The sequence below is a fragment of the Haematobia irritans genome, chromosome 2 (genome assembly GCF_050003625.1).
Source record: "Haematobia irritans isolate KBUSLIRL chromosome 2, ASM5000362v1, whole genome shotgun sequence".
Taxonomy (NCBI): Eukaryota; Metazoa; Arthropoda; class Insecta; order Diptera; family Muscidae; genus Haematobia; species Haematobia irritans.
The window spans coordinates 157,105,933-157,133,340 of NC_134398.1; the positions used below are offsets into that span (position 1 = coordinate 157,105,933).

Sequence of the window (27,408 nt, forward strand, 5' to 3'; positions counted from 1 at the left end):
AAAATAATATGCATTTAATACTAGCGACGCCATCTACGTGTCAGACCGGGGACTTATCAGCCAACCTTGTGTCAAAATTATTTTTCCATAGAAAAAGTTAACAACATTTTATTTCTATGGAAAATTTTGTCAACATTTAATATCTATTGAAAATTTTATCAAAATATTATTTCTATAGAAAATTTTGTCAAAATTTTATTTCTTTGAAAATTTTGTCAAAAGTTTATTTCTATAAAAAATTTTGTCAAAATTTTATTTCTATAGAAAAATTAGTCAATATTTTATTTCTATAGAAAAATTAGTCAATATTTTATTTCTATAGAAAGTTGTGACAAAATTGTATTTCTATGGAAAATTTTTTTGAAACTTTTTCAAGATTTTATTTCTATAGAAAATTTTAACAAAATTTCATTTGTGTAGAAAATTTTGTCAAAATTGTATATCAACAGACAATTTTGTCAACATTTTCTTTCTATAGAAAGCTGTGTCAACATTTTCTTTCTATAGAAAGTTGTGTCAAAATTTTATTTCTATTGAAAATTTTTTCAAAATTTTATTTCTATGGAAAATTTTGTCAAATTTGTATTTCTATAGAAAATTTTAACAAAATTTCATTTATGTAGAAAATTTTGTCAAAATTTTATATCAATAGAACATTTTGTCAACATTTTCTTGCTATAGAAAGTTGTGCCGACATTTTATTTCTATAGAAAATTTTAACAAAATTTTTTTCCTATAGAAGATTTTCTCAAAATTTTATCCTTATAGAAAATGTTGTTAAAATTTTATTTTTATTTATTGTTAATTTTTTTTCGATAGGTAATTTTGTCAAAATCTTATTTCTATAGAAAATTTTGTCAAAACTTTATTTGTCGTTATTTTATTTTGTCATTATTTTATTTCTATAGAAAATTTCGTCTACATTTTATTTTTATAGATAGTTTTCTTAAAATTTTATTTTATTGCTATTTTATTTATTTTCTATAGATAATTTCGTCTAAATTTATTTTTTTTTGTAAATTCCGTTTCTATGTTTCCTTCACTGAAAAAACAGCACGCCCTGTTCCAAAAATTTTGTCTTTACTTTAAAAATTTTGGTTTTGATTCCGAGCCAAAGAAGCGGAGAATACAACTAAGAATACTTTTAAGACGCAATTCTCTTTTAAATTTAGGTTTTGTGTACTTGCTTCTAGGAAGCACATTTTAACTTTTCGTTTTTTCAGCTTTTTTTTCTTCATATGCTATCAATGTTAACGAGTTAACGATAACTTTATTTTCCGAACTAAGACTCGACTTCCAGTAGAAATTATGCTATGTTTCAAGTAAACAAAGTCTTTAAAATAAAGCGTTGAAAACATGTCCCACATTTAAACGATTTTTTGCTTTGTACACCCTTACAAAAAATCGCTTCTGTAACATATGCTCCCAAACATATTTTGCTTCAAGCATATACATTTTTGGGTATTGCCCAAACATTTATATGTTTGATCTCTTCCAATATATAATATGTTTGAAAGCATATTGGTCTAAACAATATATGTTTGGGTAGTCTAAGTTCCATACATTTTGTATTTTTGCATCCAAATTCAATAATGTTGTCTTCCAAAAAACAATATGTTATTATGTGAACATATAATATGTTTGGAAGCATTTTGCACCCAAAAATATTATATGCTTAAAAAAAATTCTCCCGAACAATATTGTGCTCAAAATTTTATTTATTTATTTATATATTTACAATCATAATGAATTATGAAAATAAACAGGTAATATAGATGCTAACAACATAGGTTTTCGACCTGAATGCTCAAAATTTTGTTTCTGCCCAATTGTATATTCCCCGACATCTTTCTCACTTCCACGAGATTTTTTAGTTCTTAGCACCTTTTTCTGTAATACAAACATTGTAGAAGAAATTATTCAATTTTATGATTTTTTTGTTTTAATTTTACCTTTTGCCGGACGGGGATTCGAACAGCGGACCACACAGTTTGTAAGGATCAAAGAAGTAACTGATCAATTGCCCAAGGAAAAATAAAATGTTAATTTTGTAATAACAAGCAACAACCACCAACTTAATTCAATATCGCTCCCTGTTAAATAGCGCTCCAAGCTACTAAACACATATATGTTTATAGGCTATTTCTAAATTAATATATGTTTGCATCCAAGCATATTATATTTACAAACATTTTATGTCCCAAACATAATATGTTCTAACATATTAACATATATGTCCCAAACATGTTATGCTAGTTTATGAACATTATATGCTTGCACTCAAAAATATTGTGTTTAAAAATTTGTGTTCCAAACATATAATGTTTATAGCCCAACATATGAAAAACAGTCTTTTTCATCCGTGTAGTCAAGATGCAAAAAGACAACAAATTTAAAGACAATTTAATTAAATTTAAAGAATTTTTCTGAATTATTAAAGTCAAGTTGAACTTATCACAAACATTTTTTCTTTCATGTTACGATACCCATTTTAAGTGAAATCACTTAATTATAAGGACAATACGACTTCATTGAAAAGTTTATCGACTTTTGGAGAAGGAAAATAACTTTATATTAGAGAAATGCGTCTTCTATGCTAAGCAAAATTTGCATTCATATTTTAAAGACATGAAATCTTTAACCACACGACAATTTTTTTTTTTCAGTGTTCCCAGTAACAGAATGTCCTATAGTAAATTTCACCATTGGTTTTTCTTTCAATTTTAAATTTTGTTTACATTTACGTTGTCTAGTAAATGTTTCACAGGTTCCCTTCCCATTACCTGTAAGTGAAATTCAATTTTCATCCCATCCCTGGTGCCATTCAAAATGCCATCACTAGCATGATATTATGAAATGCGTAAATGCTTATTATGCATGTGCATAAACACAAGCATAGACCAGCACATATGCTTTTGTATGGATTTAGGTTCAACAACAATGCTATACATAATTATAGACATGCCTACCAACGACACCAACCCCCCCATCACACGGTATGGTCATAGGCATAATAAACAAAATAATTTTCAGGCTAAGAGAATGTCCCATTCGACCGACATCAATTGCAATAAAAGACAAGTCCAGCATGAACAACAACAACAACAACAGCAATATGTTCATAATCATCGTCGTCATCATCATCGGAATGCTGCTGACGTCGTCGCAATCCGATAGGAAATTTTTAAGTTAGTTGGTGAGCTATGTGGGGGAAAACTAGATACACACATGAGAACCAGAATTGTTGTTGTCGATGCTCACACATGTTCACATCTTTGTGGAATTCATTCATTGTGCAGAGAGAAATAATCAAAGTCAATGGTAATATGGAATTCATGATTTGCTTGCTCCATATTATGATCTCCCCATGAGACAATGGAGCATGGCCGAGAATGTGTATGACCACTGTGCTAGTTGGTATATACATATGCACTGGTATATACATATGCACTGGATGCGTGCCTGTAGATGAGGATCAGTTTTTAGTTCCCCTCCACCATTTGGTGTTATGCGCGTTCATTGGTTGGAATGTACTGTTGAAAAGATTTAGAAGTTTTAGGTTATGTGAGGCTGTACGTTATACTGGCCCAAGAAATTGAGAATGTATTATTGCCAGAAAGCAGAAATATGAGAGAATAAATCATCATCATCAATTCAAATGTACTTTCACATAATTAATGTGTAATCAAATGTAAATCTAAGAAATTGAATAAAACGGATAGAGTAGATACACTGAAAGAAGAGTTTTCTTTTCTGCGGAATGAAATTTTCGACAAAGTTTTCATCTTTTCTTTAACATATTTTCGTTAACAGATTCGGATTCATTTGCCCTTAAAGGTAATATATTACATGAAAGGGTAATTTCGTTTGTCTAAAATTTCGCTCCAGAGGAAAATATTTTTTCTTTAGGTGTAGGAGCTATACAATATCTATAAACTCTTTTTAGTAGGCATTTAACGACACAAAATGCAGAAAAAAATTTTGAATCATTTCTGCAATGCAGAAAATCGAAAGGATACCACTCCGTATGTATTTGATGGAAATTATGCCGATTGCCACATACGCTTTCATAGTCTGGTTGATATTAATGGAGACGACGCGCTACATGAGAAAACAGCACAGAGTCCAGCAGAATTTTTTCGTTATAAAAATGTGGATGAGAATATATGTCTAATAATTGAAATGAGTAGATCATTTGATAAAGCGAACTGACGGAAATCCGAAACAACGGTCTTCCCAACCAGTTCGGACAACAGTCTCGAATGCGAATCACTGATGCAAAATTGAAATAAAATTTGACCAAATTGACTATAGAAATAAATATTTTACAAAATTTTCTATGGAAATAAAAATTTTGCAAAATTTTCTATAGAAATAAAGTTTTGACAAAATTTTCTATAGAAATAAAATTTTTAAATAATTTTCTATAGAAAAAAAATTTTGACATAATTTTCTATAAAAATAAAATTTTGACAAAATTCTCCACAGAAATAAAGTTTTGACAAAATTTTCTATAGAAATAAAAGTTTGACAAAATTTTATATAGAAATAAAAGTTTGACAAAATTTTCTATAAAAAAAAATTTTCTATAAAAATAAAATTTTGACAAAATTTTTTATAGAAATAAAATTTTGACAAAATTTTCTATAGAAATAAAATTTTGACAAAATTTTGTATAGAAATAAAATTTTGACAAAATTTTGTATAGAAATAAAATTTTGACAAAATTTTCAATAGAAATAAAATGTTGACGAAATTTTCTATAAAAATAAAATTTTGACAAAATTTTCGATGGAAATAAAATGTTGACAAATTTTTCTATAGAAATAAAATTTGGAAAAAAATTTCTATAGAAATAAAATTTTGACAAAATTTTCGAATGAAGCAAAATGTTGACAAAATTTTCTATAGAAATAAATTGTTTACAAAATTTTCTATAGAAATAAAATATTGACAAAATTTTGTATAGAAATAAAATGTTTACAAAATTTTCGATAGAAATAAAATTTTTACAAAATTTTCGATAGAAATAAAATTTTGACAAAATTGGCTATAGAAATAAAATTTTAATAATAAATCTAGACAAAATCTTGTTAAAATTTTCTATAGGAATAAAATTTTGTTAAAATTTTCTATAGAAATAAAATTTTGACAAAATTTTCTATAGAAATAAAATTTTGACAAAATTTTCTATAGAAATAAAATTTTTACAAAATTTTCTATAGAAATAAAATTTTGACAAAATTGGCTATAGAAATAAAATTTTAATAAAATATTCTATAGAAATAAAATTTTGACAAAATTTTCGATAGAAATAAAATGTTGACAAATTTTTCTATAGAAATAAAATTTGGAAAAAATTTTCTATAGAAATAAAATGTTTACAACATTTTCGATAGAAATAAACTGTTGACAAAATTTTCGATAGAAATAAAATTTGGGAAAAATTCTTATAGATATAAGATTTTGACAAAATTTTCTATAGAAATAAAATTTTGACAAAATTTTCGATAGAAATAAAATGTTGACAAATTTTTTTATAGAAATAAAATTTGGACAAAATTTTCCATAGAAATAAAATTTTGACAAAATTTTCTATAGAAATAAAATGTTGACAAAATTTTCTAAAGATGTAACATTTTGACAAAATTTCCTATAGAAATAAAATTTGGACAAATGTTTCTATAGAAATAAAATAAAATTTTGATAAAATTTTCGATTGAAATAAAATGTTGACAAAATTTTCTATAGAAACAAAGTTTTGTTAAAATTTTTTATAGAAATAAAATTTTGACAAAAATTTTTATAGAAATAAAACTTTGGCAATATTTCCAAAGAAATAAAATTTTGACAAAAATTTTCTATAGATATAAGATTTTGACAAAATTTTCTGTAGAAATAAAATTTGGACAAAATTTTCCATAGAAATAAAATTTTGTTAAAATTTTCTATAGGAATAAAATTTTGTTAAAATTTTCTATAGGAATAAAATTTTGTTAAAATTTTTTATAGAAATAAAACTTTGACAAATTTTTCTATAGAAATAAAATTTTTACAAAATTTTCTATAGAAATAAAATGTTGACAAATTTTTTTATAGAAATAAAATTTGGACAAAATTTTCCATAGAAATAAAATTTTGACAAAATTTCTATAGCAATAAAATTTTGACAAAATTTTCTAAAGATATAACATTTTGACAAAATTTTCTAAAGATATAACATTTTGACAAAATTTTCTATAGAAATAAAATTTGGACAAATTTTTCTATAGAAATAAAATAAAATTTTGATAAAATTTTCGATTGAAATAAAATGTTGACAAAATTTTCTATAGAAACAAAATTTTGTTAAAATTTTTTATAGAAATAAAATTTTGACAAAATTTTCTATAGAAATAAAATTTTGGCAATATTTCCAAAGAAATAAAATTTTGACAAAATTTTTCTATAGATATAAGATTTTGACAAAATTTTCTGTAAAAATAAAATTTGGACAAAATTTTCCATAGAAATAAAATTTTGTTAAAATTTTCTATAGGAATAAAATTTTGTTAAAATTTTTTATAGAAATAAAACTTTGACAAATTCTATAGAAATAAAATTTTTGACAAAATTTTTCTATAGATATAAGATTTTGACAAAATTTTCTATAGAAATAAAATTTGGACAAAATTTTCCATAGAAATAAAATTTGGATAAAATTTTCCATAGAAATAAAATTTTGACAAAATTTTCCATAGAAATAAAATGTTGACAAAATTTTCTAAAGATATAACATTTTGACAAAATTTTCTAAGAAATAAAATTTGGAGACAATTTTCTATAGAAATAAAATTTTGATAAACCTTTTTTCGGAAGGTTCAACTGTGGTTCATTGTTGGGTTTAATAAACTGCCTGAATTTATTCTGATAATTGGTTGATAGTTTTGCTGCAAGTAGGGGATGCTGATGAGGAATGTGCTAATTCCGAAACGTGCGTCCATCCAACCATCGTGCAGTCTATAGGGCTTTGCCCAAATAAACTTGACAAACATTTTTTTCCTCTTGTGGTTAAGCTACACTTGTAGTTTAGTCTATGTATGGTCTTAAGCTGAAATCAAAAAAACAACAACAATGCTTAAAGAACAAAAACCAACAATAACAAAACAAAACGAATGAAAGAAATAAAATTTTGACAAAATTTTCGATTGAAATAAAATGTTGACAAAATTTTCTATAGAAATAAATTGTTGATAAAATTTTCGATAGAAATAAAATTTGGAAAAAAATTTCTATAGATATAAGAGTTTGACAAAAAGTTCGATAGAAATAAAATGTTGATAAAATTTTCGATAGAAATAAAATTTTGAAAAAATTTTCTATAGAAATAAAATTAAAAAAAAAAAAAATTCTATAGATATAAAATTTTGACAAAATTTTCTATAGAAATAAAATTAGGACAAAATTTTCTATAGAAATAAAATTTAGTTAAAATATTCTATAGGAATAAAATTTTGTTAAAATTTTTAATAGAAATAAAATTTTTACAAAAATTTCTATAAAAATAAAATTTTGGCAAAATTTTCTATAGAAATAAAATTGTGTTGAAATTTTCTATAGAAATAAAATTTTGTTAAATTTTTTTATAGAAATAACATTTTTACAAAATTTTCTATAGAAATAAAATTTTCTATGGAAATAAAATTTTGACAAAATTTTGAATAGAAATAACATTTTGACAAAATTTTCTATAGAAATAAAATTTGTAGCAAAATTTTGTATAGAAATAAAATGTTTACAAACTTTTCTATAGGAATAAAATTCTATAATAAAATCATTTATCAATTAAAACAAATATTGATTTAATTAAAAATGTAACTATTTCTATGACTTCATGTGACTGACCTTTTTTTACCTTAACCAAAAATCAAGAACCTGGGTTTTGACATTATTGAAGATACTTTGTAGGACACTATTGATTTATTGACTTTTAGAATAATAATAATTAGCTTCACTAAGGGGATGTGAGATAAAAGAAGTTATGCTTCTTATTCGTATTTAATGCGATTATAAGATTATAATTTTTATTGCATTTCTAGAACTCAAATGACTACTTCATTATTCATTTATAATTATAATGCTTCACTTTAAAATGATATTTCTTTGTTATACTTTAAGGATGGATTTCTGCAATTACTACGATTTCCTAGAAATATTAGTTATTTATTTCATCGCATAACGCTGTTGATGATGAAGCTGATGATAGACGACAGTATTGACATATTTAATACAAAACGTGTGCAAATACATGGGAATCGGGGAAGGTGTGAATGATAATTTATTCCTGCCTTTTACTCTAGCGTTCGATATTCACCCTCGCCCTGCATGAACTGTGGTATATTCAATGGCGGTGTCAATGCTGTCCACATCAATAAAATCTATATGGTGATATTCAACAATACTTTCGATACCGGAGAGAATAGCAATGCACAGCATTGCATTGGTGTAACCTTCCGACCTCCACCCCCCCATCAGACGTGGGAGGATAAAGAAAATGATGTCCATTTTAGAGAATGTTTAAGTGCTAGTACTTACCTTGCCAAATATCGTTAAACCTCCGTGTTTAACGTTGAATGATGGTGCATCCGCATAACTGGAATCCGCCCATGGTGTATGACACGTTGATGTCAGTGTCATATACCGGACACCGATGGCATACAAAGTTCTGAGCACAGCCAAAGAACCGCCCAGTGAATGACCACCTTCTACACCCGTTAGTGAACACAGTTGGTGATTTTTGTGGGCTTCGATGATATCTACATGGAGAATAAAACAAAACGAGAAAAGTGAAATAGAGAGAAAGGCAATGTATTAAGGATTTGTTTTAAAAGAAAATTGAGTTTTTTTTTCACTTGTCGTTGCTTAATATAATCACAATAGTTATGAATGTGAATAGAATGGGGGTTATTATGCTCGTTGGCATTAGAAATAAATGAGTTTTCCATACATACATATGAGCAAACAGTGAGACCTCTTAAACCTCGAAAACTTAGATACTCTGAAAAGGGTATACCTTTAGGTTAGGTTAGGTTAGGTGACATCCCGATGTATCAGGCTCACTTAGACTATTCAACCTGTTGTGATACCACAGTAGTGAACTTCTCTCTTATCACTGAGTGCTGCCCGATTCCATGTTAAGCTCAATGACAAGGGACCTCCTTTTTATAGCCGAATGGTCGTGAGTTTTGAACTCATGGCCATTTGTACCGACCGGAATAAATAAAACCAATGCAATGGGCTGACCCAGATAAGCAAAAATCTGAGGAACTACTCAAGGAGAGTAGGACGACAGTTAGGAGGGTCCTGGGTATAAATAACCGGGCACCTAGAATTCAGAGCACATCTGTGCCGAATAGAAGTAACAGAGGATGACGGGACCTTACACCCAGAGAAGGAATATGATCATCTCAAACATGTTTTAAGAGCAAAATGTTATTTTTGGGTGGTGTCCATGTAACATGGTTTTCGCAACCATGTTATTTTCTGGGAAATCATGTATCTGATTTCGGCAAGCAGGTTGTATTTGACGAGAAAATAACATTTTAGTGACAAACATGTTACATCGTCACCATACAAAAACAATATTTTGCTCTTGAAACATGTTTGAGGTGATCATATTCCTTCTCTGTGTGTAGAACACTACCTTTATCACTACCCTGCCTATATTAGGCAACGAGTTCATCATATCGGTGAAGAGGTCATCCATGACTTGGCCCAGCTTGGAAACAGGGAATGGAAACCAATTAGGGAAGTCGTTAAGAATACTGAGTTTCTGGCATAAAAGAAGTGTATGATAAAAAAATAGAGCGATTAATAGGCCGCATTGTGACTTATGTGTATATCAGACGGAATGCGACAGGGTAACCTGCATTCTCTTTTCAACCTTACCTCGCCTAATTTAATTAAATCGGTTTAGATTTAACTCCCATATATAGCAATCACCCAATTTACAAAAGACCAAAGATTCGCTCGTATTTACTTCAAATGTGTCACAGAGAATAGTATTGACATTCTGTCACATATACCGGGAGTCGAAAATGGGGTCTCATAATCGCCTCATAAATTTTCTTTCCTTTCCCCCAAGTGCTACCAGCCCAAGCCTTCAGGATTTTATTGCTACTCCAAACGTTTTAGTGTTTACCAAAGAGGAACAGGTTATCAAACGTCACTCTAAGAAACTTGAGGTACTTGCCTACGGGAATGCTCTTGCCTCAAATGTGGATGTCGAGCTCCTGGTTTACGACATGTCGATTTGGGGGCAGAAAGATTTTGATTCTTGTCTACAAAGTAGTCCCTAAGTACGAGGAAGTAGTCATTAATCTTCACCTTAAGCTCTTACAAAGGAGCAATCGTCCGAATACGTCATGTGTCAGATGAGCTGCTGTCGCGTAAAAGGAAGGAAAACAGTACACCACCAAGAGGTATGTCTTGTTTATTTCTCTTGGGCGAAGATGCATTTCCCCTAAATTCCGCATATAGTTATCCAACGATATCTTAAGATTACTGAGGAGGCAGGTTTCCATAAAATCTCCTAAGGCAGTATTGTGGCTTTTCGTCTTCTTACTATTCAATTCTTTCTGTCATGTTGTTAAAGTTAAGTTAAAGTGGCGGCCCTATTTATTTTCAGGCTCACGTAAACTATTCAGTCCATTGTGTTATGTTGACTGTCAATTCACTCAACGCAGTGATCGAATTCCTGCCCGAGCGGAATTGTGCTGATTTATGATCAACATTAAGAGTGCTTTGAAAAATGACAGAGTCTTGGAAATAAAGGAAAGTAAAGTAATCGGCCGATACGAGTTTCCAAGGTGACCCCTTTTTCCCGGGTTACCGAAGCGGAATAATCTTTCGATGGTTTATTCTTTAATCCAGGATGCTTCGATTTGCCGGCAAAAAGTTTTTGATTCCTGTCGACAAATAAGGAGAGGAGGTAGCCATTAATCTTAACCTCAAACTGCTACTATGGAACAATCGTCTGCATAGGTTAACATATATAAAATGGAGAGGGACAGTACACCTAGAGGTGTGTAATATTGTCTACCAGTCATATAGTTAGCCAACGATCTCTTAAGATTATTAGGGAGACAGGTTTCAAAGGCTGGACCCGTCTACAGGTCGACCAATTGGGCCTAATTCTTGGTCATTGCCCAAATTTATAACTTCAGTCGATACCCGTCCACTGGGCCCTGACGTTAGCAACCCAGTAGATGACTTTGAATTTCGCTGCATGGTGCCTTAATTTACCATCACACTTGAAATTCGTAATAAGTACTTATTATGCTGGAATTGAATAATTCGATTATAACGACCTTCCAATTTTTTGATACCATTTTGGTATTACTCCTTCGGCTTTGCCTCAAAATAGGCCCCAGTTTCGGCGATCACCTCTTCATTTCAGCCAAATTTTTTTCCCTGCGAGCATCCTTTTGAGGTCTGAGAACAAGAAAAAGTCGCTGGGGCCAGATCTGGAGAATACGGTGCGTGGGGAAGCAATTCGAAGCCCAATTCATGAATTTTTGCCATTGTTCTCAATGACTTGTGGCACGGTGCGTTGTCTTGGTGGAACAACACTTTTTTCTTCTTCATATGGGGCCGTTTTGCCGCTATTTCGACATTCAAACGCTCCAATAACGCCATATAATAGTCACTGTTGATGGTTTTTCCCTTCTCAAGATAATCGATAAAAATTATTCCATGCGCATCCCAAAAAACAGAGGCCATTACTTTGCCAGCGGACTTTTGAGTCTTTCCACGCTTCGGAGACGGTTCACCGGTCGCTGTCCACTCAACCGACTGTCGATTGGACTCAAGAGTGTAGTGATGGAACCATGTTTCATCCATTGTCACATATCGACGGAAAAACTCGGGTGTATTACGAGTTAACAGCTGCAAACACCGCTCAGAATCATCAACACGTTGTTGTTTTTGGTCAAATGTGATCTCGCGCGGCACCCATTTTGCACAGAGCTTCCGTATATCCAAATACTGATGAATGATATGACCAACACGTTCCTTTGATATCTTTAAGGCCTCTGCTATCTCGATCAACTTCATTTTACGGTCATTCAAAATCATTTTGTGGATTTTTTTGATGTTTTCGTCGGTAACCACCCCTTTCAGGCGTCCACTGCGTTCACCGTCCTCCGTGTTCATTTCACCACGCTTGTATTTTGTATACCAATCAATTATTGTTGATTTCCCTGGGGGAGAGTCCGGAAACTCATTATCAAGCCAAGTTTTTGCTTCCACCGTATTTTTTCCCTCCAGAAAACAGTATTTTATCAAAACACGAAATTCGTTTTTTTTCATTTTTTTCACAATAAGAAAAGTTGCTTCACAAAAGACGCTCTATCGCACAAACTAATTGACTTATAGACGTCAAATTTTGACATAAATCATTTGAAGGTTGGTACTATATAAAAATAATATGCATTTAATACTAGCGACGCCATCTATGTCTCAGACCGGGGACTTATCAGCCAACCAGAATAGCATCCAGAATCTTGGAAACAAGGGAAAGCAGATTTTTTGGTGAATACGAATTTGCAATGTGTGACTGTTTCCGTAGTTTCAGAACCGGAGTCATTTTCCTAATTTTCGAGATATATTTCAAGGGTTCTGAGTTAAATATTGAAGGTGTGGGTCAGAAACCTAGCACCATATTCTCCAATGTGCTTCAACATCCTCGGTGCCAAACCATCTGGACCAATTAAGATGGAATTTTTAGTAACCTTTATAGCTGATAACCATAAGGGGTTTGTCTGGTTGTAATGCACGAAAAACTCTCCTTCTGCTTGCACGGTCTGTAGTTTAGGGGTGATCAACAAATTGTCTTCATAAGGCATTCGCTGTACGGGTATCATTCTTCAGAGTTTGCCGCCCAAACAATATGGAGATGTTGGGGTTTTCCTTTTGGGATTCGAAAGATTTCGAATCGTCAACCACAGCCGTTTGGATCCAAGATCGCACTCCTCAAGAGACCTGCGCCACTTTTCTCGCTTATGAGTGGTGACAAGCTTCACGATTTCTTCGGCGAGACTCATAGTCCATGGATCAAATTGGCTTTCTTTCCAAGTTTTGTCTCTCCATCCTTAATGCTGCCATAGGGAAGTTCGGACGGAAGTCGGGATCCCATTCGCTAGAATGCATCTTTTGCAGACATACTTGAAAATCTTTACTCCAGCCAGCGCTGATGCTAAAAGTAGAAGTAGCAAACTCTTTCTCTGTTAGCGAGGTAAGTAACTACCAGTTAGCCTTACTGAAGTTCATAAACGTTTTTTACTCGGGAAGGGCTGTTGTTGGTGTTCTAGCATCTTAAAGAAGCTGATGTGAATTCGCTCAGGCTTTAATGAAGGCGACTATGATAAGAACCTGTGTTTTACATCGCTGATTATATTATCTGGACAGCTTTTGTTAATGGATGAACGGAAATTGTTGTTAGTTAACTGGAGTTTCGCTACTATTCCCCACTAGCCACCGTGGTGCAATGGTTAGCATGCCCGCCTTGCATACACAAGGTCGCGGGTTCGATTCCTGCTTCGAACGAACACCAAAAAGTTTTTCAGCGGTGAATTATCGCACCTCAGTAATGCTGGTGACATTTCTGAGGGTTTCAAAGCTTCTCTAAGTGGTTTCACTGCAATATGGAACGCCGTTCGGACTCGGCTATAAAAAGGAGGTCCCTTGTCATTGAGCTTAACATGGGATCGGGCAGCACTCAGTGATAAGAGAGAAGTTCACCAATGTGGTATCATAATGGACTGAATAGTTTAAGTGAGCCTGATACATCGGGCTGCCACCTAACCTAACCTATTCCCCACTCGAAGTGCTGTTGATTAGTTTTATTTATAGCTCTTTATTGGTGTCTTGTTTATTTATTCCTTGTTTGTTTATTATTGAAGGCCTAAATTGACTGAAATCTGGGGGACCGGGCAGATTTGCTACAAAAGCGACTAATCATAGTCCACTTAACAAATATATAAAAAAAAAATTTTTCTTAAAGAGTAAGAGGTCTTAATTTTAAAGTTTCTGTTCTTCATGGTAAATGATTGAAGAGTTTTGTTCTTGAAGTGACATTTCAACCATGGCATATCAGAGTATTTCTTCCACATCAATAAATGGCATTGCAGATTTTTTCCCTCTTCAACTAACATCTTTAAATTTTAGCATGTTGCCAATAGCATAACGCAGTCAGTTGAAAATGGAATTCTTCGCTATTATTCCACTTCTTTGCTCTTTTAGCAATGCATTTGACTACATGAATTAGAATGTTTATGTGTGAGCAAATGGAAATAAATGTTCCTTTCGATTGCAATCGAATCGAAAGGCCAGGGAAGGGGAAACTGGCAGAGCATTTGAAACTTTGAAAACAAAAAAAAAAAACGAGAATTTGCTAGAAAACGAAATGAAATGAATTGTGAAACATTATGAACTAAAGAGAAAACGTGAAACATTTTCAGTTTAAACTACAATCCTTGCGACCAATTCCCTAGGTAATTTTTTTTCTGATCTGGAATATATCTGTTTGGGATTTTTTGTTCTATTTGTTTTTTGGTTAAGTATAATCAGTTATTTTTACACAGGGGGAAACTGCATGTAGAAATTTTTGGAAAGCAAAAGAAGGGAGATAAATTATAACAGTTTTTATTGTTAGCCCATGTGAAGTCAGCATATCAATTCAAAATTCGTATTTTAGGTTCTCAAGTCGTATGATGATACGGTTAGGTTACTCGTAGTAAAATCTGTCGTCTAATAGCTGACATATTTTTTCCACTGACAGTTTATTTTATAGTTTACAAGCTTACGAAAATATTTTGATCTATTGCCTTTAGAATAGTGTTATTCGTGATGGAATTTCAGCGTGATAGTGTGATTGCTTTATATTGGAAAACCACGAGTGGCTTTTTTTAAGCCCTCCACCATTTAATTGAAGAATTGTTAGAGGGCATATGCTAACATCACATTCAAGATTTCAAAGGGAGGGAGGATTAGAATTGCTCTTCCAGGAGGCTCTGTGAGGCTAATCTCGGTTGATGTCGGCTGATATGGAAGCTATATATATTTACACAAGTTTAGACTAAAAATGTACATGGGATGAGAGGATACTCCTTTTCTCACTAGACAAATCATGTCTCAAGCCAAAAAAGTCCAATTATATCGTCGTATTTAAGTGCAAGGTATTGAGATTGAGACGAACAAACGTATAAAAATGGATCTGTGTTAACTTAAGAAGTTGAAAATATATCGAAGAAAATAATATTTAACAGAGATTCTGTGCCACCACAAACTATAAACCATTGAAAGAACTTCTGACTTCTCTTCACGATACTTCAACGTAAGACCAACTCGAAGAAAATCTACCAAAAAATGGCAAAGTTATAAGCGATTGAGTGAATAAATCCGATATTAAAACATATACCAGGTAAACCGGTATGAAGTGAGCGTCCAGATAGAGAACATTTGTTGTGAACGAGCCCTTATTTTTTTATATCCTCGACCATAGGATGGGGTATATTAACTTTGTCATTCCGTTTGTAACACATCGAAATATTGTTGTAAGAACCCATAAAGTATATATTCTGGGTCGTGGTAAAATTCTGGTTCGATCTAAGCATGTCCGTCCGTTTGTTGAAATCACGCTAACTTCCGAACGAAACAAGCTATCGACTTGCAACTTGGTATAAGTAGTTGTTATTGATGTAGGTCGGATGGTATTGCAAATGGGCCATATTGGACAACTTACGTATAGCCCCCATATAGACCGATCCCCAGATTTGACCTCTGATCCCGTTGAAATTTGGTACGAGGTGTAAATATATGGTATCTAACAACCATGCAAAAATTGGTTCATATCGGTCCATAATTATATAAAGCCCCCATATAAACCGATCCCCAGATTTGAACTCCGGAGCCTCTTGGAGGAGAAAAATTCATCCGATCCGGTTGAAATTTGGAACGTGGTGTTAGTATATGGTCTCTAACAACCATGCAAAAATTGGTCTATATCGGTCCATAATTATTAATCGCTTCCATATAAATCGGTCCCCAGAATTTCAAAATTTTATTTCTATAGAAAATTTTGTCAACATTTTATTTCTAAAGAAAATGTTGTCAAAATTGTATTTCTATAGAAATTTCTGTCAAAAAAAAAATTGTTTCTATAGAAAAATTTGTCAAAATTTTATTTCTATAGAAAATTTTGTAAAATTTTTTTTCTATAGAAAATTTTGTCAAAATTGTATTTCTATAGAAAATTTTGTCAAAATTTTATTTCTATAGAAAATTTTGTCAAAATTTTATTTCTATAGAAAATTTTGTCAAAATTTTATTTCTATAGAAATTTCTGTCAAAAAATTGTTTTTTCTATAGAAAAATTTGTCAAAATTTTATTTATGTAGATAATTTTGTCAAAATTTTATTTCTATAGAAAATTTTGTGAAAATTTTATTTCTATAGAAAATTTTGTCAAAATTTTATTTCTATAGAAAATTTTGTCAAAATTTTATTTCTATAGAAAATTTTGTCAAAATTTTATTTCTATAGAAAATTTTGTCAAAATTTTATTTCTATAGAAAATTTTGTCAAAACTTTATTTCTATAGAAAATTTTGTCAAAATTTTATTTCTATAGAAAATTTAGTCAAAATTTTTTTCTATAGACAATTTTGTCAAAATTTTATTTCTATAGAAAATTTTGTCAAAATTTTATTTCTATAGAAAATTTTGTCAAAATTTTATTTCTATAGAAAATTTTGTCAAAATTTTATTTCTACAGAAATTTTTGTCAAAATTTTATTTTTATAGAAAATTTTGTCAAAATTTTCTATTGAAATAAAATTTTGTCAAATTTTTCTACTAAAAAAAAATTTTGACAAAAATTTCTATAAAAATAAAATTTTGTTTTTGTAGAAAATTTAGTCAAAATTTGATTTATATAGAAAATTTTGTCAAAATTTTATTTCTATAGACAATTTTGCCAAAATTTTATTTCTATAGAAAATTTTGTTAAAATTTTATTTCTATAGAAAATTTTGTCAAAATTTTATTTCTATAGAAAATTTTGTCAAATTTTGTCGATATTTTATTGCTATAGAAAATTTTGTTAAACTGAATTATATGCGTTTAACCGACCTTTTTATACCCTCCACCATAGGATGGGAGTATAATAACTTTGTCATTCCGTTTGTAACACATCGAAATATTGTTCTATGACCCCATAAAGTATATATATTCTGGGTCGTGGTGAAATTCTGAGTCTATCTAAGCATGTCCGTCCGTCTGTTGAAATCACGCTAACTTCCGAACGAAACAAGCTATCGACTTGAAACTTGGCATAAATAGTTGTTATTGATATAGGTTGGATGGCATTGCAAATGGGCCATATTGGACAACTTATGTATAGCCCCCATATAGACCGCTCCCCAGAATTGACCCCCGATCTCGTTGAAATTTGGTACGAGGTGTAAATATATGGTATCTAACAACCATGCAAAAATTGGTTCACAGCGGTCCATAATTATACATAGCCCCCATATAAACCGATCCCCAGATTTGCCTCCGGTTCCTCTTCGAGGAGAAAATTTCATCGGATTCGTTTTAAATTTGGAACGTGGTGTTGGTATATGGTCTCTAACAACCATGCAAAAATTGGTCCATATCGGCTCATAATTATTAATAGTCTCCATATAAATCGATACCAAGATTTGTCCTCCGGAGCCTCTTGGAGGAGCAAAATTCAACCGATCCGGTTGAAATTTGGTACGTTGTGTAAGTATATGGTCTGTAATAAATATGCAAAAATTTGTCCATATCGGTTCATAATTATATATAGCCCCTATATAAATCGATCCCCAGAATTTTAAAATTTTATTTCTATAGAAATTTTTGTCAACATTTTATTTCTATAGATAATTTTGTCAAAATTTTATTTCTATCTAAAATCTTGTCAAAATTTTATATCTATAGAAAATTTTGTCTACATTTTATTTCTATAGAAAATTTTGAAAAATTTTATATCTACAGAATATTTTGTCAAAATTGTATGTATATAGAAAATTTTGTCAAAAATTTATTTTTGTAGAAAATTTTGTCACAGTTCTATTTCTATAGAAAATTTTGTCAAAATTTTATTTCAATAGAAAATTTTGTCAAAATTGTATATCTATAGAACATTTTGTCAAAATTTTATTTTTGTAGAAAATTTTGGCAAAATTTTATTTATATAGAAAATTTTGTAAAATTTTTTTTCTATAGTAAATTTTGTCGAAATTTTATTGCTATAGAAAATTTTGTTAAACTGAATTATATACGTATTTAACCGACCTTTTTATACCCTCCACCATAGGATGGGAGTATAATAACTTTGTCATTCCATTTGTAACACATCGAAATATTGTTCTAAGACCCCATAAAGTATATATGTTCTGGGTCGTGGTGAAATTCTGAGTCGATCTAAGCATGTTCGTCCGTCGGTCCGTCCGTCTGTTGAAATCACGCTAACTTCCGAACGAAACAACCTATCGACTTGAAACTTGGCACAGGTAGTTGTTATTGATGTAGGTCGGACGGTATTGAAAATGGGCCATATCGGTCCACTTTGACGTATAGCCCCCATATAAAGGGACCCTCCGATTTGGCTTGTGGAGCCTCCAACAGAAGCATATTTCATCCGATCCGGCTGAAATTTTGTACATGGTGTTGGTATAGGGTCTCTAGCAACCATGCAAAAATTGGCCCACATCGGTCCATAATTATATATAGCCCCCATATAAACCGATCCCCAGATTTGGCTTGCGGAGCCTCAAAGAGAAGCAAATTTCATCCGATCCGGCTGAAATTTGGTACATGGTTTTGGCTTTCGATGTCTCCAAGAGAAGCAAATTTCATCCAATCCGGTTGAAATTTGGAACATGGTGTTAGTATATGATCTTTAACAACCGTGCCAGAATTGGCCCATATCGGTCCATAATTATATATAGCCCCCGGAGCCTCTTGGTGTAGCAAAATTCATCGGATCCGGTTCAAATTTGGAACGTGGTGTTAGTATATGGCCGCTAACAACCATACCAAAATTGGTCCATATCGGTCTATAGTTATATATAGCCGATCTCCAGTCACACAAAAATTGGTCCATATCGGTTTCCAATCATGGTTGCCACTCGAGCCAAAAATAATCTACCAAAATTTTATTTCTATAGAAAATTTTGTCAAAATTTTATTTCTATAGAAAATTTTTTTAAAATTTTATTTCTGTAGAAATTTTTGTCAAAATTTTCTTTCTATACAAAATTTTGTCAAAATTTTTATTTCTATAGAAAATTTTGTGAAAATTTTATTTCTATAGAAAATTTTGTTAAAATTTTATTTCTGTAGAAAATTTTGTCAAAATTGTATGTCTATTTTGTCAAACTGACGTATTTGATCGATCTTTTTTTATTTAATATATACCACGTATGGACTTACATACAATTTAGAAGATGGTTTTAGGAGGCTTTAAGATACCTTGCCATCGGCAAGCGTTACCGCAACCCAAGTAATTCGATTGTGGATGGCAGTGTTTAGAAGAAGTTTCTACGCAATCCATGGTAGAGGGTACCTAAGCTTCGGCCTGGCCGAACTTACGGCCGTATATACTTGTTTTTAGTTTAATATATACCACGTATGGACTAACTTACAATTTAGAAGACGGTGTTAGGAAGTTTTAAGATACCTTGCTATCGGCAAATGTTACCGCAACCCAAGTAATTGGATTGTGGATGACAGTCTTTAGTAGATGTTTCTACGTAATCTATGGTGGGGGGAGCTTCGACCTGGCCGAACTAACGGCCGTATATACTTGTTTTTGTTTGATTGCTATAACATCTGTGAAAAATATTTTGTATACATCAAGTCATTGAACAGGCAACATCATATTTTTTCATAGTGTTAAAAATGTCGAATTTTGAACCAGAAAGTGATGATTTGCGGAAAGTATTAATTTTTTGTTTTCATTTGAAGAAAAGTGCTTTAGAGTGGCATCGAATGTTTGTCGAGACATATGTCGAGACATCCTCTATCAGAAGCAACACACAAGAGGTGTTTAACGATTCAGAAATAATGATTTTGATGTGAGAAATGAAGAATGTGGAAACCACCGAAAAAGTTTGAAGACGCCCAATTGCAAACGATATTGGATGGAGAGCACGGTTGCCACTCGAGCCAAAAATAATCTACGAAAATTTTTAGCAAAATTTACCAAAAAACTATCAAACAAAAGAATATTATTTTTTCTAAACCTTATTTCTATAGAAAATGTTGTCTAAATTTAATTCCTATAGAATATTTGGTCAACATTTTATTTCAAAAGAAAATTTTGTCAAAATTTTAGTTGGAGAGGAATATTTTGGAAAATCTACCAAAAAGGTAATTTGATTTATTTTCGTTGAGAAGTTGCAAAAAGTTGCTCACAAAGTGTCATCGTCATAAAAGCTGGCTTACTCATGAAAAAGTTGCACAAACAGAGTAACGCCTTTTATATCGAAAAGTCAAAACTTAGTTTAATTTAGATCCTCACTTACCTAGCAATCAGTTTATATTTTTTCAGTAAAATATACTTGAAATCTAATATTCAGAAGATTAACTCGACTTATCCAATAAGTAAACAAGTAAGTAAAGTAGAAAGTCGAGCGGGGCCGACTATATCATACCCTAAACCACCATTACAGAATTAGTAATCATAAGCATTTGTGAGGTAGCATATAGGTCTGGGAGATAAACCGCAGTTGCATATTTAAAAAAATTAAGGGGTACATGTCTATGGGTGCTTTGTGTAAATCTGACTATAGCTCATAGTCAATATTGCCAGGGAAAATGTTCGGTTTATCCTACAAGGACAAAAAAAAAGTTCCCTACTTTCCCATACATTCCCAAACAATTTTCCCTACTATATTTTTCGTTAAATTTAAAAAATTTTACAAAACAAAAATGGTTCTAAGTACTTTATTATCTTAAAACATGAATATGCAACGTATATAACTTAGAATATAAATTTGTATTACCACCACGGTAGCCACAGTTGGTAGAATTCTACCCAAATTAGTAATCTTTTTTGTTAAATCTCTATAAAAATAATATTTTGGAAAAAGTTTCTATAAACAAATTTTTGTGAGAAATTTTTCTATAGAAATAAAATTTTGACAATAAATTCTGTAGAAATAATATTTTGAAAAAAATTTCTATAGAAATACAATTTTGACAAAATGTTCTAAAGAAATAAAATGTTGACAAAATTTTCTACAGGAATAAAGTTTACCACACATTGTTAAAGATCAAGCCTTGCCGGCTTCTAATTTCCTCCTCTAGAGCCACCAAAATGTAAAAATTATTATAAATTGTGTCGAGTGAAAATGTCCTAAATTGTGGCCCTACGTCCCTACAAGCCGCTAAATATTAGAAAAACCCTACATATAGGGAATTTCCCCTACTTCTAGCAACACTGGCTGTGTTGATATTGCACCTACGGAGTTGGTATGCCACTAATATTGAACCCATTATTAAAAAAGAGAAAATCGTTAAATTAGTGTGGGTAATAAATACAAATTTGTAAAAATCGAGCAATATTCTTATGTAAGAGCTACAAGTACGTATAAGTACGATCGGCTAGTACATCAAAATTTGAAATTTGAGTAACATTGGTTAATAAATAAGAGTACTATGGCCAAATTTGGGAAAATCGAGCGATACATATATATGGAAGCTATATCTAAATCTGAACCAATTTGCATAATATTTTGCGGGTTTAATTAATACCACAAAAGGTTACCTTATGCAAGATTTGAGTAAGATAAGTTAAGAAATGAGGCCTGTATGGTCAAACATAAATTTATTAGGGGCGAATTTTTCAAAATCGGGTGATACATATATGGGAGCTATATCTACATCTGAACCGATTTCGATGAAATTTTGCACATATAGTTAGTACTATAGAGGACTGGATCTAGCCAACTTTTAGTAAGATCGGTTAATAAATAAGGGTTATATGGCCAAATTTGGGAAAATCGGGCTATACATATATATGGGAGCTATATCTAAATCTTAACCGATTTCGATGATTTTTTGCACATATAGTTAGTGCTATAGAAGACTACATTTAGCCAAATTTGGGTAAGATCGGTTGATAAATAAGGGTTTTATGGCCAAATTTAGAAAAATCGGGCGGTACATATATATGGGAGCTATAGCTAAATCTGAACCGATTTCGATGATTTTTTGCACATATAGTTAGTGCTATAGAAGATTATATTTAGCCAACTTTGAGTAAGATCGGTTGATAAATAAAGGTTTCGTGGTCAAATTTGGGAAAATCGGGCGATACCTATATATGAGAGCTATATCTAAATCTGAACCGATTTGGATGAAATTTTGCAGACTTGAAGGGCGATATAAAAGATTTCCTTTTTGCCAAATTTGGTGACGATCCGTTTGAAAAAACGTGCAACGTGACCCCATTTGGCGAAATCGGGCGATACATATATATGGGGGCTATATCTAAATTTGATCCAATTTCTTCCAAATTCAATAACCTTCGTCCTTGTGCCCAAAAAACTCCCTGTACCAAATTTCATCAAAATCGGTTAATAATTGCGACCGGAATCCTGTGAACAACAAATACATGGACAGTCGGACGGACGGACACCAAGCGCTAGATCGACTCAGGAGGTGATTCTGAGTCGATCGGTATATATTTTATGGGGTCTAAAATCAATATTTCTGGTAGGCACATTTTTTGGCAGATCAAGCTTATTATATATACCCTGAGCACTATGTGGTTTAGGGTATAAAAATTCTTTGCATTCTAGCATTACGATAAAAAAGGGAAATTGCTCACAAATGTAGTTTTCGACCGTTTGAAAAAAGTGACAATGTGGCCAAACTTACACTCTCTCAAATCAAAATGTTCTACCCGATTCAATTTCAACAGTCAATAAAAGATACATCTTCCATAAATACGATGAAAAAGTACATAAAATACCATCACTCAGTAAGCCCCATAATTCTTTAATATTTTAGAAATCTTCTAAAGAAATGTTATTTCCATTTCTTTCCAGTGTATTGGAGGATTGGGAACATGAATTTTGTTTTCTCGTTTAACAGTTTAGTGCTTCAGCTTATATCCTTTGGGTAAAACACCAGTCAAACATGAATGTTTTGTTTTCCCTCTCGAACAATATGTAATTTTCTGCATCGATACAACTACAAAAGCTTGGATGCATTTACTGGGGAAGTCTCTTTTATGCATCTCCTGTGTTTCGTATTTCATTCATTCAGTCATTTCCCTACACTTTTCAATTTGGTTTGGAATTTTTTTTTTTGTTGTTGTGCTGGTTTTCCATTTTGCCATATATTTCACTTTTACCTATTCGTTGCACTTCAAATTCACTTATGTGAAGGAGTCTAAGGAAACTAGGTGGGCATATGCTAAAGAATGATTTCTTTTTTTTCTTCATTTGTGTAGGTGGTAAAGATGGGTGTGGTGGTATGGAATAAAAAAAAATCATGTTTTCTAGTTTGGCTGTTTGCAATATTAGTTATGTCAATATTTACTTTTACTAAAATATTTGTGTTTTCTTCGTTAGCTTTTGAAAAAAAAAAAACAAAATGCAGACACATGCCTGCAGTTTTTTGTTTTCTATAGTGATTTAGTTTCCAGAGTCAGTTTCTTATGAAAAAATTATTTTTAAGGCTCTCACAACAATTTGCGAAAATATTTATTTATATAACCAAAAAACTTTTATCGTTTTCCTATATAAACTTAAACTATAGTTTTTAGCTTCTTAAAAATTTTTCTAATAAATTTGCCAAAATTGTGTCCATCTTATTGGAGTGCACTTGCCAAGTTATGCCATTACTACAATAAAAGCAAACAGGAATTTGCACAAGGCAACTTTAAATACTCTTAAGGGTGAAAGTTTTAAATCCCCTAGTATTTCTTTTTGGCAGGGTGAAGAAATATACTCTCGAGTAGAGCTCTCTCTATTTTTCATATTTTCATTTTTCGTTTTTTCTGCATTGCCACTACGGGGTTTGCCAAACGCATATCTATTAATAGAAAAATGGAAATTTCAAGGGAAAAATTATAATGCTCCGACAGAATGTTGTTATTACTTGCATAAGACTTTTTTTTTCAATTTATGATGACATTCCCATAAATAATTTATAACTTTAAAGAAAAATTGCTTAGTATGTATCCCCTGCAAACGAAGAGCCCCAAAAAAAAGTAGATTGGATAACCAATTTGTGATGCTGAAGTACTTAGTCCCCCAATTTGTGATTGGAAGTTGGTTGTGCCACAAAAATTTTTTCCACTTCCGATGCAGTCCTTTTGGACAAGACCGCAAACATTTCTTTTAAAGCGCATCCCGGGATGCCTTATCGATTTTTTCCCCTTCCGATGCAGTCCTTTTGAACAAGTTTTAGAAAGTACGGAAGTAGGCCGTTTTAAGTGCAAATTAAAGTTTTGGACAATTATATTTGGCAAAAAAGAATAGAAAATCAATAAATAAATAAGAAAATTCATCCCCGGTAGGATGTAAGCCTGTGTCGTTTGACTTTTTCACATCCATGGAAGTTCGTCTGAGAAGGTTTTGAAAATTACGATAACTTTTCGTTGAGATTTAATCGAAAACAAGTATATACGGCCGTAAGTTCGGTTAGGCCCAAGCTTATGTACCCTCCACCATGGATTGCGTAGAAACTTCTACAGAAGTCTGTCATCCACAATCGAATTACTTGGGTTGCGGTAACACTTGCCGATGGCAAGGTATCTCACAACTTCCTAACACCGTAATATATACCACATAGTCCATACGTGGTATATATTAAACTAAAAAAGGCCGATTAAATACGTATATAATTAAGTTTATAGTTTCTATAAAAATAAAATTTTGACAACATTTTCTATAGAAGTAAAATTTGGAAAAAAATTCTATAGAAATAAAATTTTAACAAAATTTTCTATAGAAATAAAATTTTAACAAAATTTTCTATAGAAATAAAATTTTGACAAAATTTTCTATATAAATAAAATTTTGACAAATTTTTCTATAGAAATAAAATTTTGACAAAATTTTCTATAAAAATAAAATTTTGGTAGATTATTTTTGGATCGAGTGGTAACCATGATTATGAACCGATATGGACCAATTTTTGTATGATTGGGGATCGGCTATATATAACCGATATAGACCAATTTTGGCATGGTTATTAGCGGCCTTATACTAACACCACGTTACAATTTTTAACCGGATCGGATGAATTTTACTCCTCCAACAGGCTCCGGAGGACAAATCTGGGGAACGATTTATATGGGGGCTATATATAATTATGTACCGCTATGGACCAATTCTTGCGTGTTTGTTAGATACCACATTCTAACACCACGTTCAAAATTTCAACCGTATCGGATGAATTTTACTCCTCCAAGAGGCTCCGGAGGACAAATCTGGGGATCGATTTATTTGGGGGCTACATATAATTATGGACCGATGTGGACCAATTTTTTCATGGTTATTAGAGACCATATACTAACACCATGTACGAAATCGGATGAATTTTGCTCATCCACGAGGCTCCGGAGGTCAAATCTGACCTCCGGATCAAATCAAAGTCTAGGTCGCAGTTTTAGTCCAATCGACTTCAAATTTGGCACAAGTATGTGTTTTGCCTCAGAATAGATCCCTATTAATTTGGGAAGATATCGGTTCAGATTTAGATATAGCTCCCATATATATCTTTCGCCCGATTTACACTCATATGACCACAGTGGCCAATCTTTTACTCCGATTTAATTGAAATTTTGCACAGGGAGTAGAATTAGCACTGTTGCTATGCGTGCCAAATTTAGTTGAAATCGGTGCAGATTGAGATATAGCTCCCATATATAGCTTTCGCCCGATTTACACTCATATGACCACAGTGGCCAATTTTTTGCTCCGATTTAGTTGAAATTTTGCACAGGGAGTAGAATTAGCATTATAGCTATGCGTGCCAAATTTGGTTGAAATCGGTTCGGATTTAGATATATCTCCCATATATAGCTTTTGCCCGATTTACACTCATATTATCACAGAGGCCAATTTTTAACTCCGATTTAGTTGAAATTTTGCACAGAGAGTAGAATTAGCATTGCAGCTATGCGTGCCAAATTTGGTTGAAATCGGTTTAGATTTAGATATAGCTCCCATATATAGCTTTCGCCCGATTTACACTCATATGACCACAGAGGCCAATTTTTAACTCCGATTTAGTTGAAATTTTGCACAGGGAGTAGAATTAGCATTGCAGCTATGCGTGTCAAATTTGGTTGAAATCGGTCAAGATTTAGATATAGCTCCCATATATATGTTTTTCTGATTTCGACAAAAATGGTCAAAATACCAACATTGTCCTTGTAAAATCTCCACTGCTTAGTCGAAAAGTTGTAAAAATGACTATAATTTTCCTAAACTTCTAATACATATATATCGAGCGATAAATCACAAATAAACTGTTGCGAAGTTTCCTTAAAATTGCTGCAGATTTAAATGTTTCCCATATTTTTTACTAACATTGTGTTCCACCCTAGTGCATTAGCCGACTTAAATTTTGAGTCTATAGATTTTGTAGGTTAGGTTAGGTTAGGTTAGGTTATGTGGCAGCCCGATGTATCAGGCTCACTTAGACTATTCAGTCCATTGTGATACCACAGTGGTGAACTTCTCTCTTATCACTGAGTGCTGCCCGATTCCATGTTAAGCTCAATGACAAGGGACCTCCTTTTTATAGCCGAGTCCGAACGGCGTTCCACATTCCAGTGAAACCACTTAGAGAAGCTTTGAAACCCTCAGAAATGTCACCAGTATTACTGAGGTTGGATAATCCACCGCTGAAAAACTTTTTGGTGTTCGGTCGTAGCAGGAATCGAACCCACGACCTTGTGTATGCAAGGCGGGCATGCTAACCATTGCACCACGGTGGCTCCCATTTTGTACAAGTCTATCAAATTCTGTCCAGATCGAGTGATATTTAAATGTGTGTATTTGGGACAAAACTTTATATATAGCCCCCGACACATTTGACGGATGTGATATGGTATCGAAAATTTAGATCTACAAAGTGGTGCAGGGCATAATATAGTAGGCCCCGACTTTAGACTTTCCTTACTTGTTTAATAATGGACTCAATATTAGTTATACTCGTGAAAAAACTCCCATAAAAATGTACCCCTTAATGTTCTTAAATATGGAAATGCGGTTTATCGCTCAAACCTATACCAATGTTACCCCACAAATGCTTATGTTTACTACTTCAATAGGGGTGGTTTAGGGTATGATATAGTCGGCCCCGCCCGACTTTT

General features: G+C 32.0%; 1 protein-coding gene across 1 annotated transcript in view; it reads right to left on the reverse strand.

Annotated features, from left to right (window-relative positions):
* LOC142226624 (uncharacterized) overlaps positions 1–27,408 on the reverse strand; it is a 513,612-nt gene that overhangs the window by 365,245 nt on the left and 120,959 nt on the right. Inside the window, exon 6 of the mRNA XM_075296721.1 lies at positions 8,575–8,795. Coding sequence (XP_075152836.1) covers positions 8,575–8,795 — 221 coding nt within the window. The remainder of the gene's footprint in view (positions 1–8,574; positions 8,796–27,408) is intronic.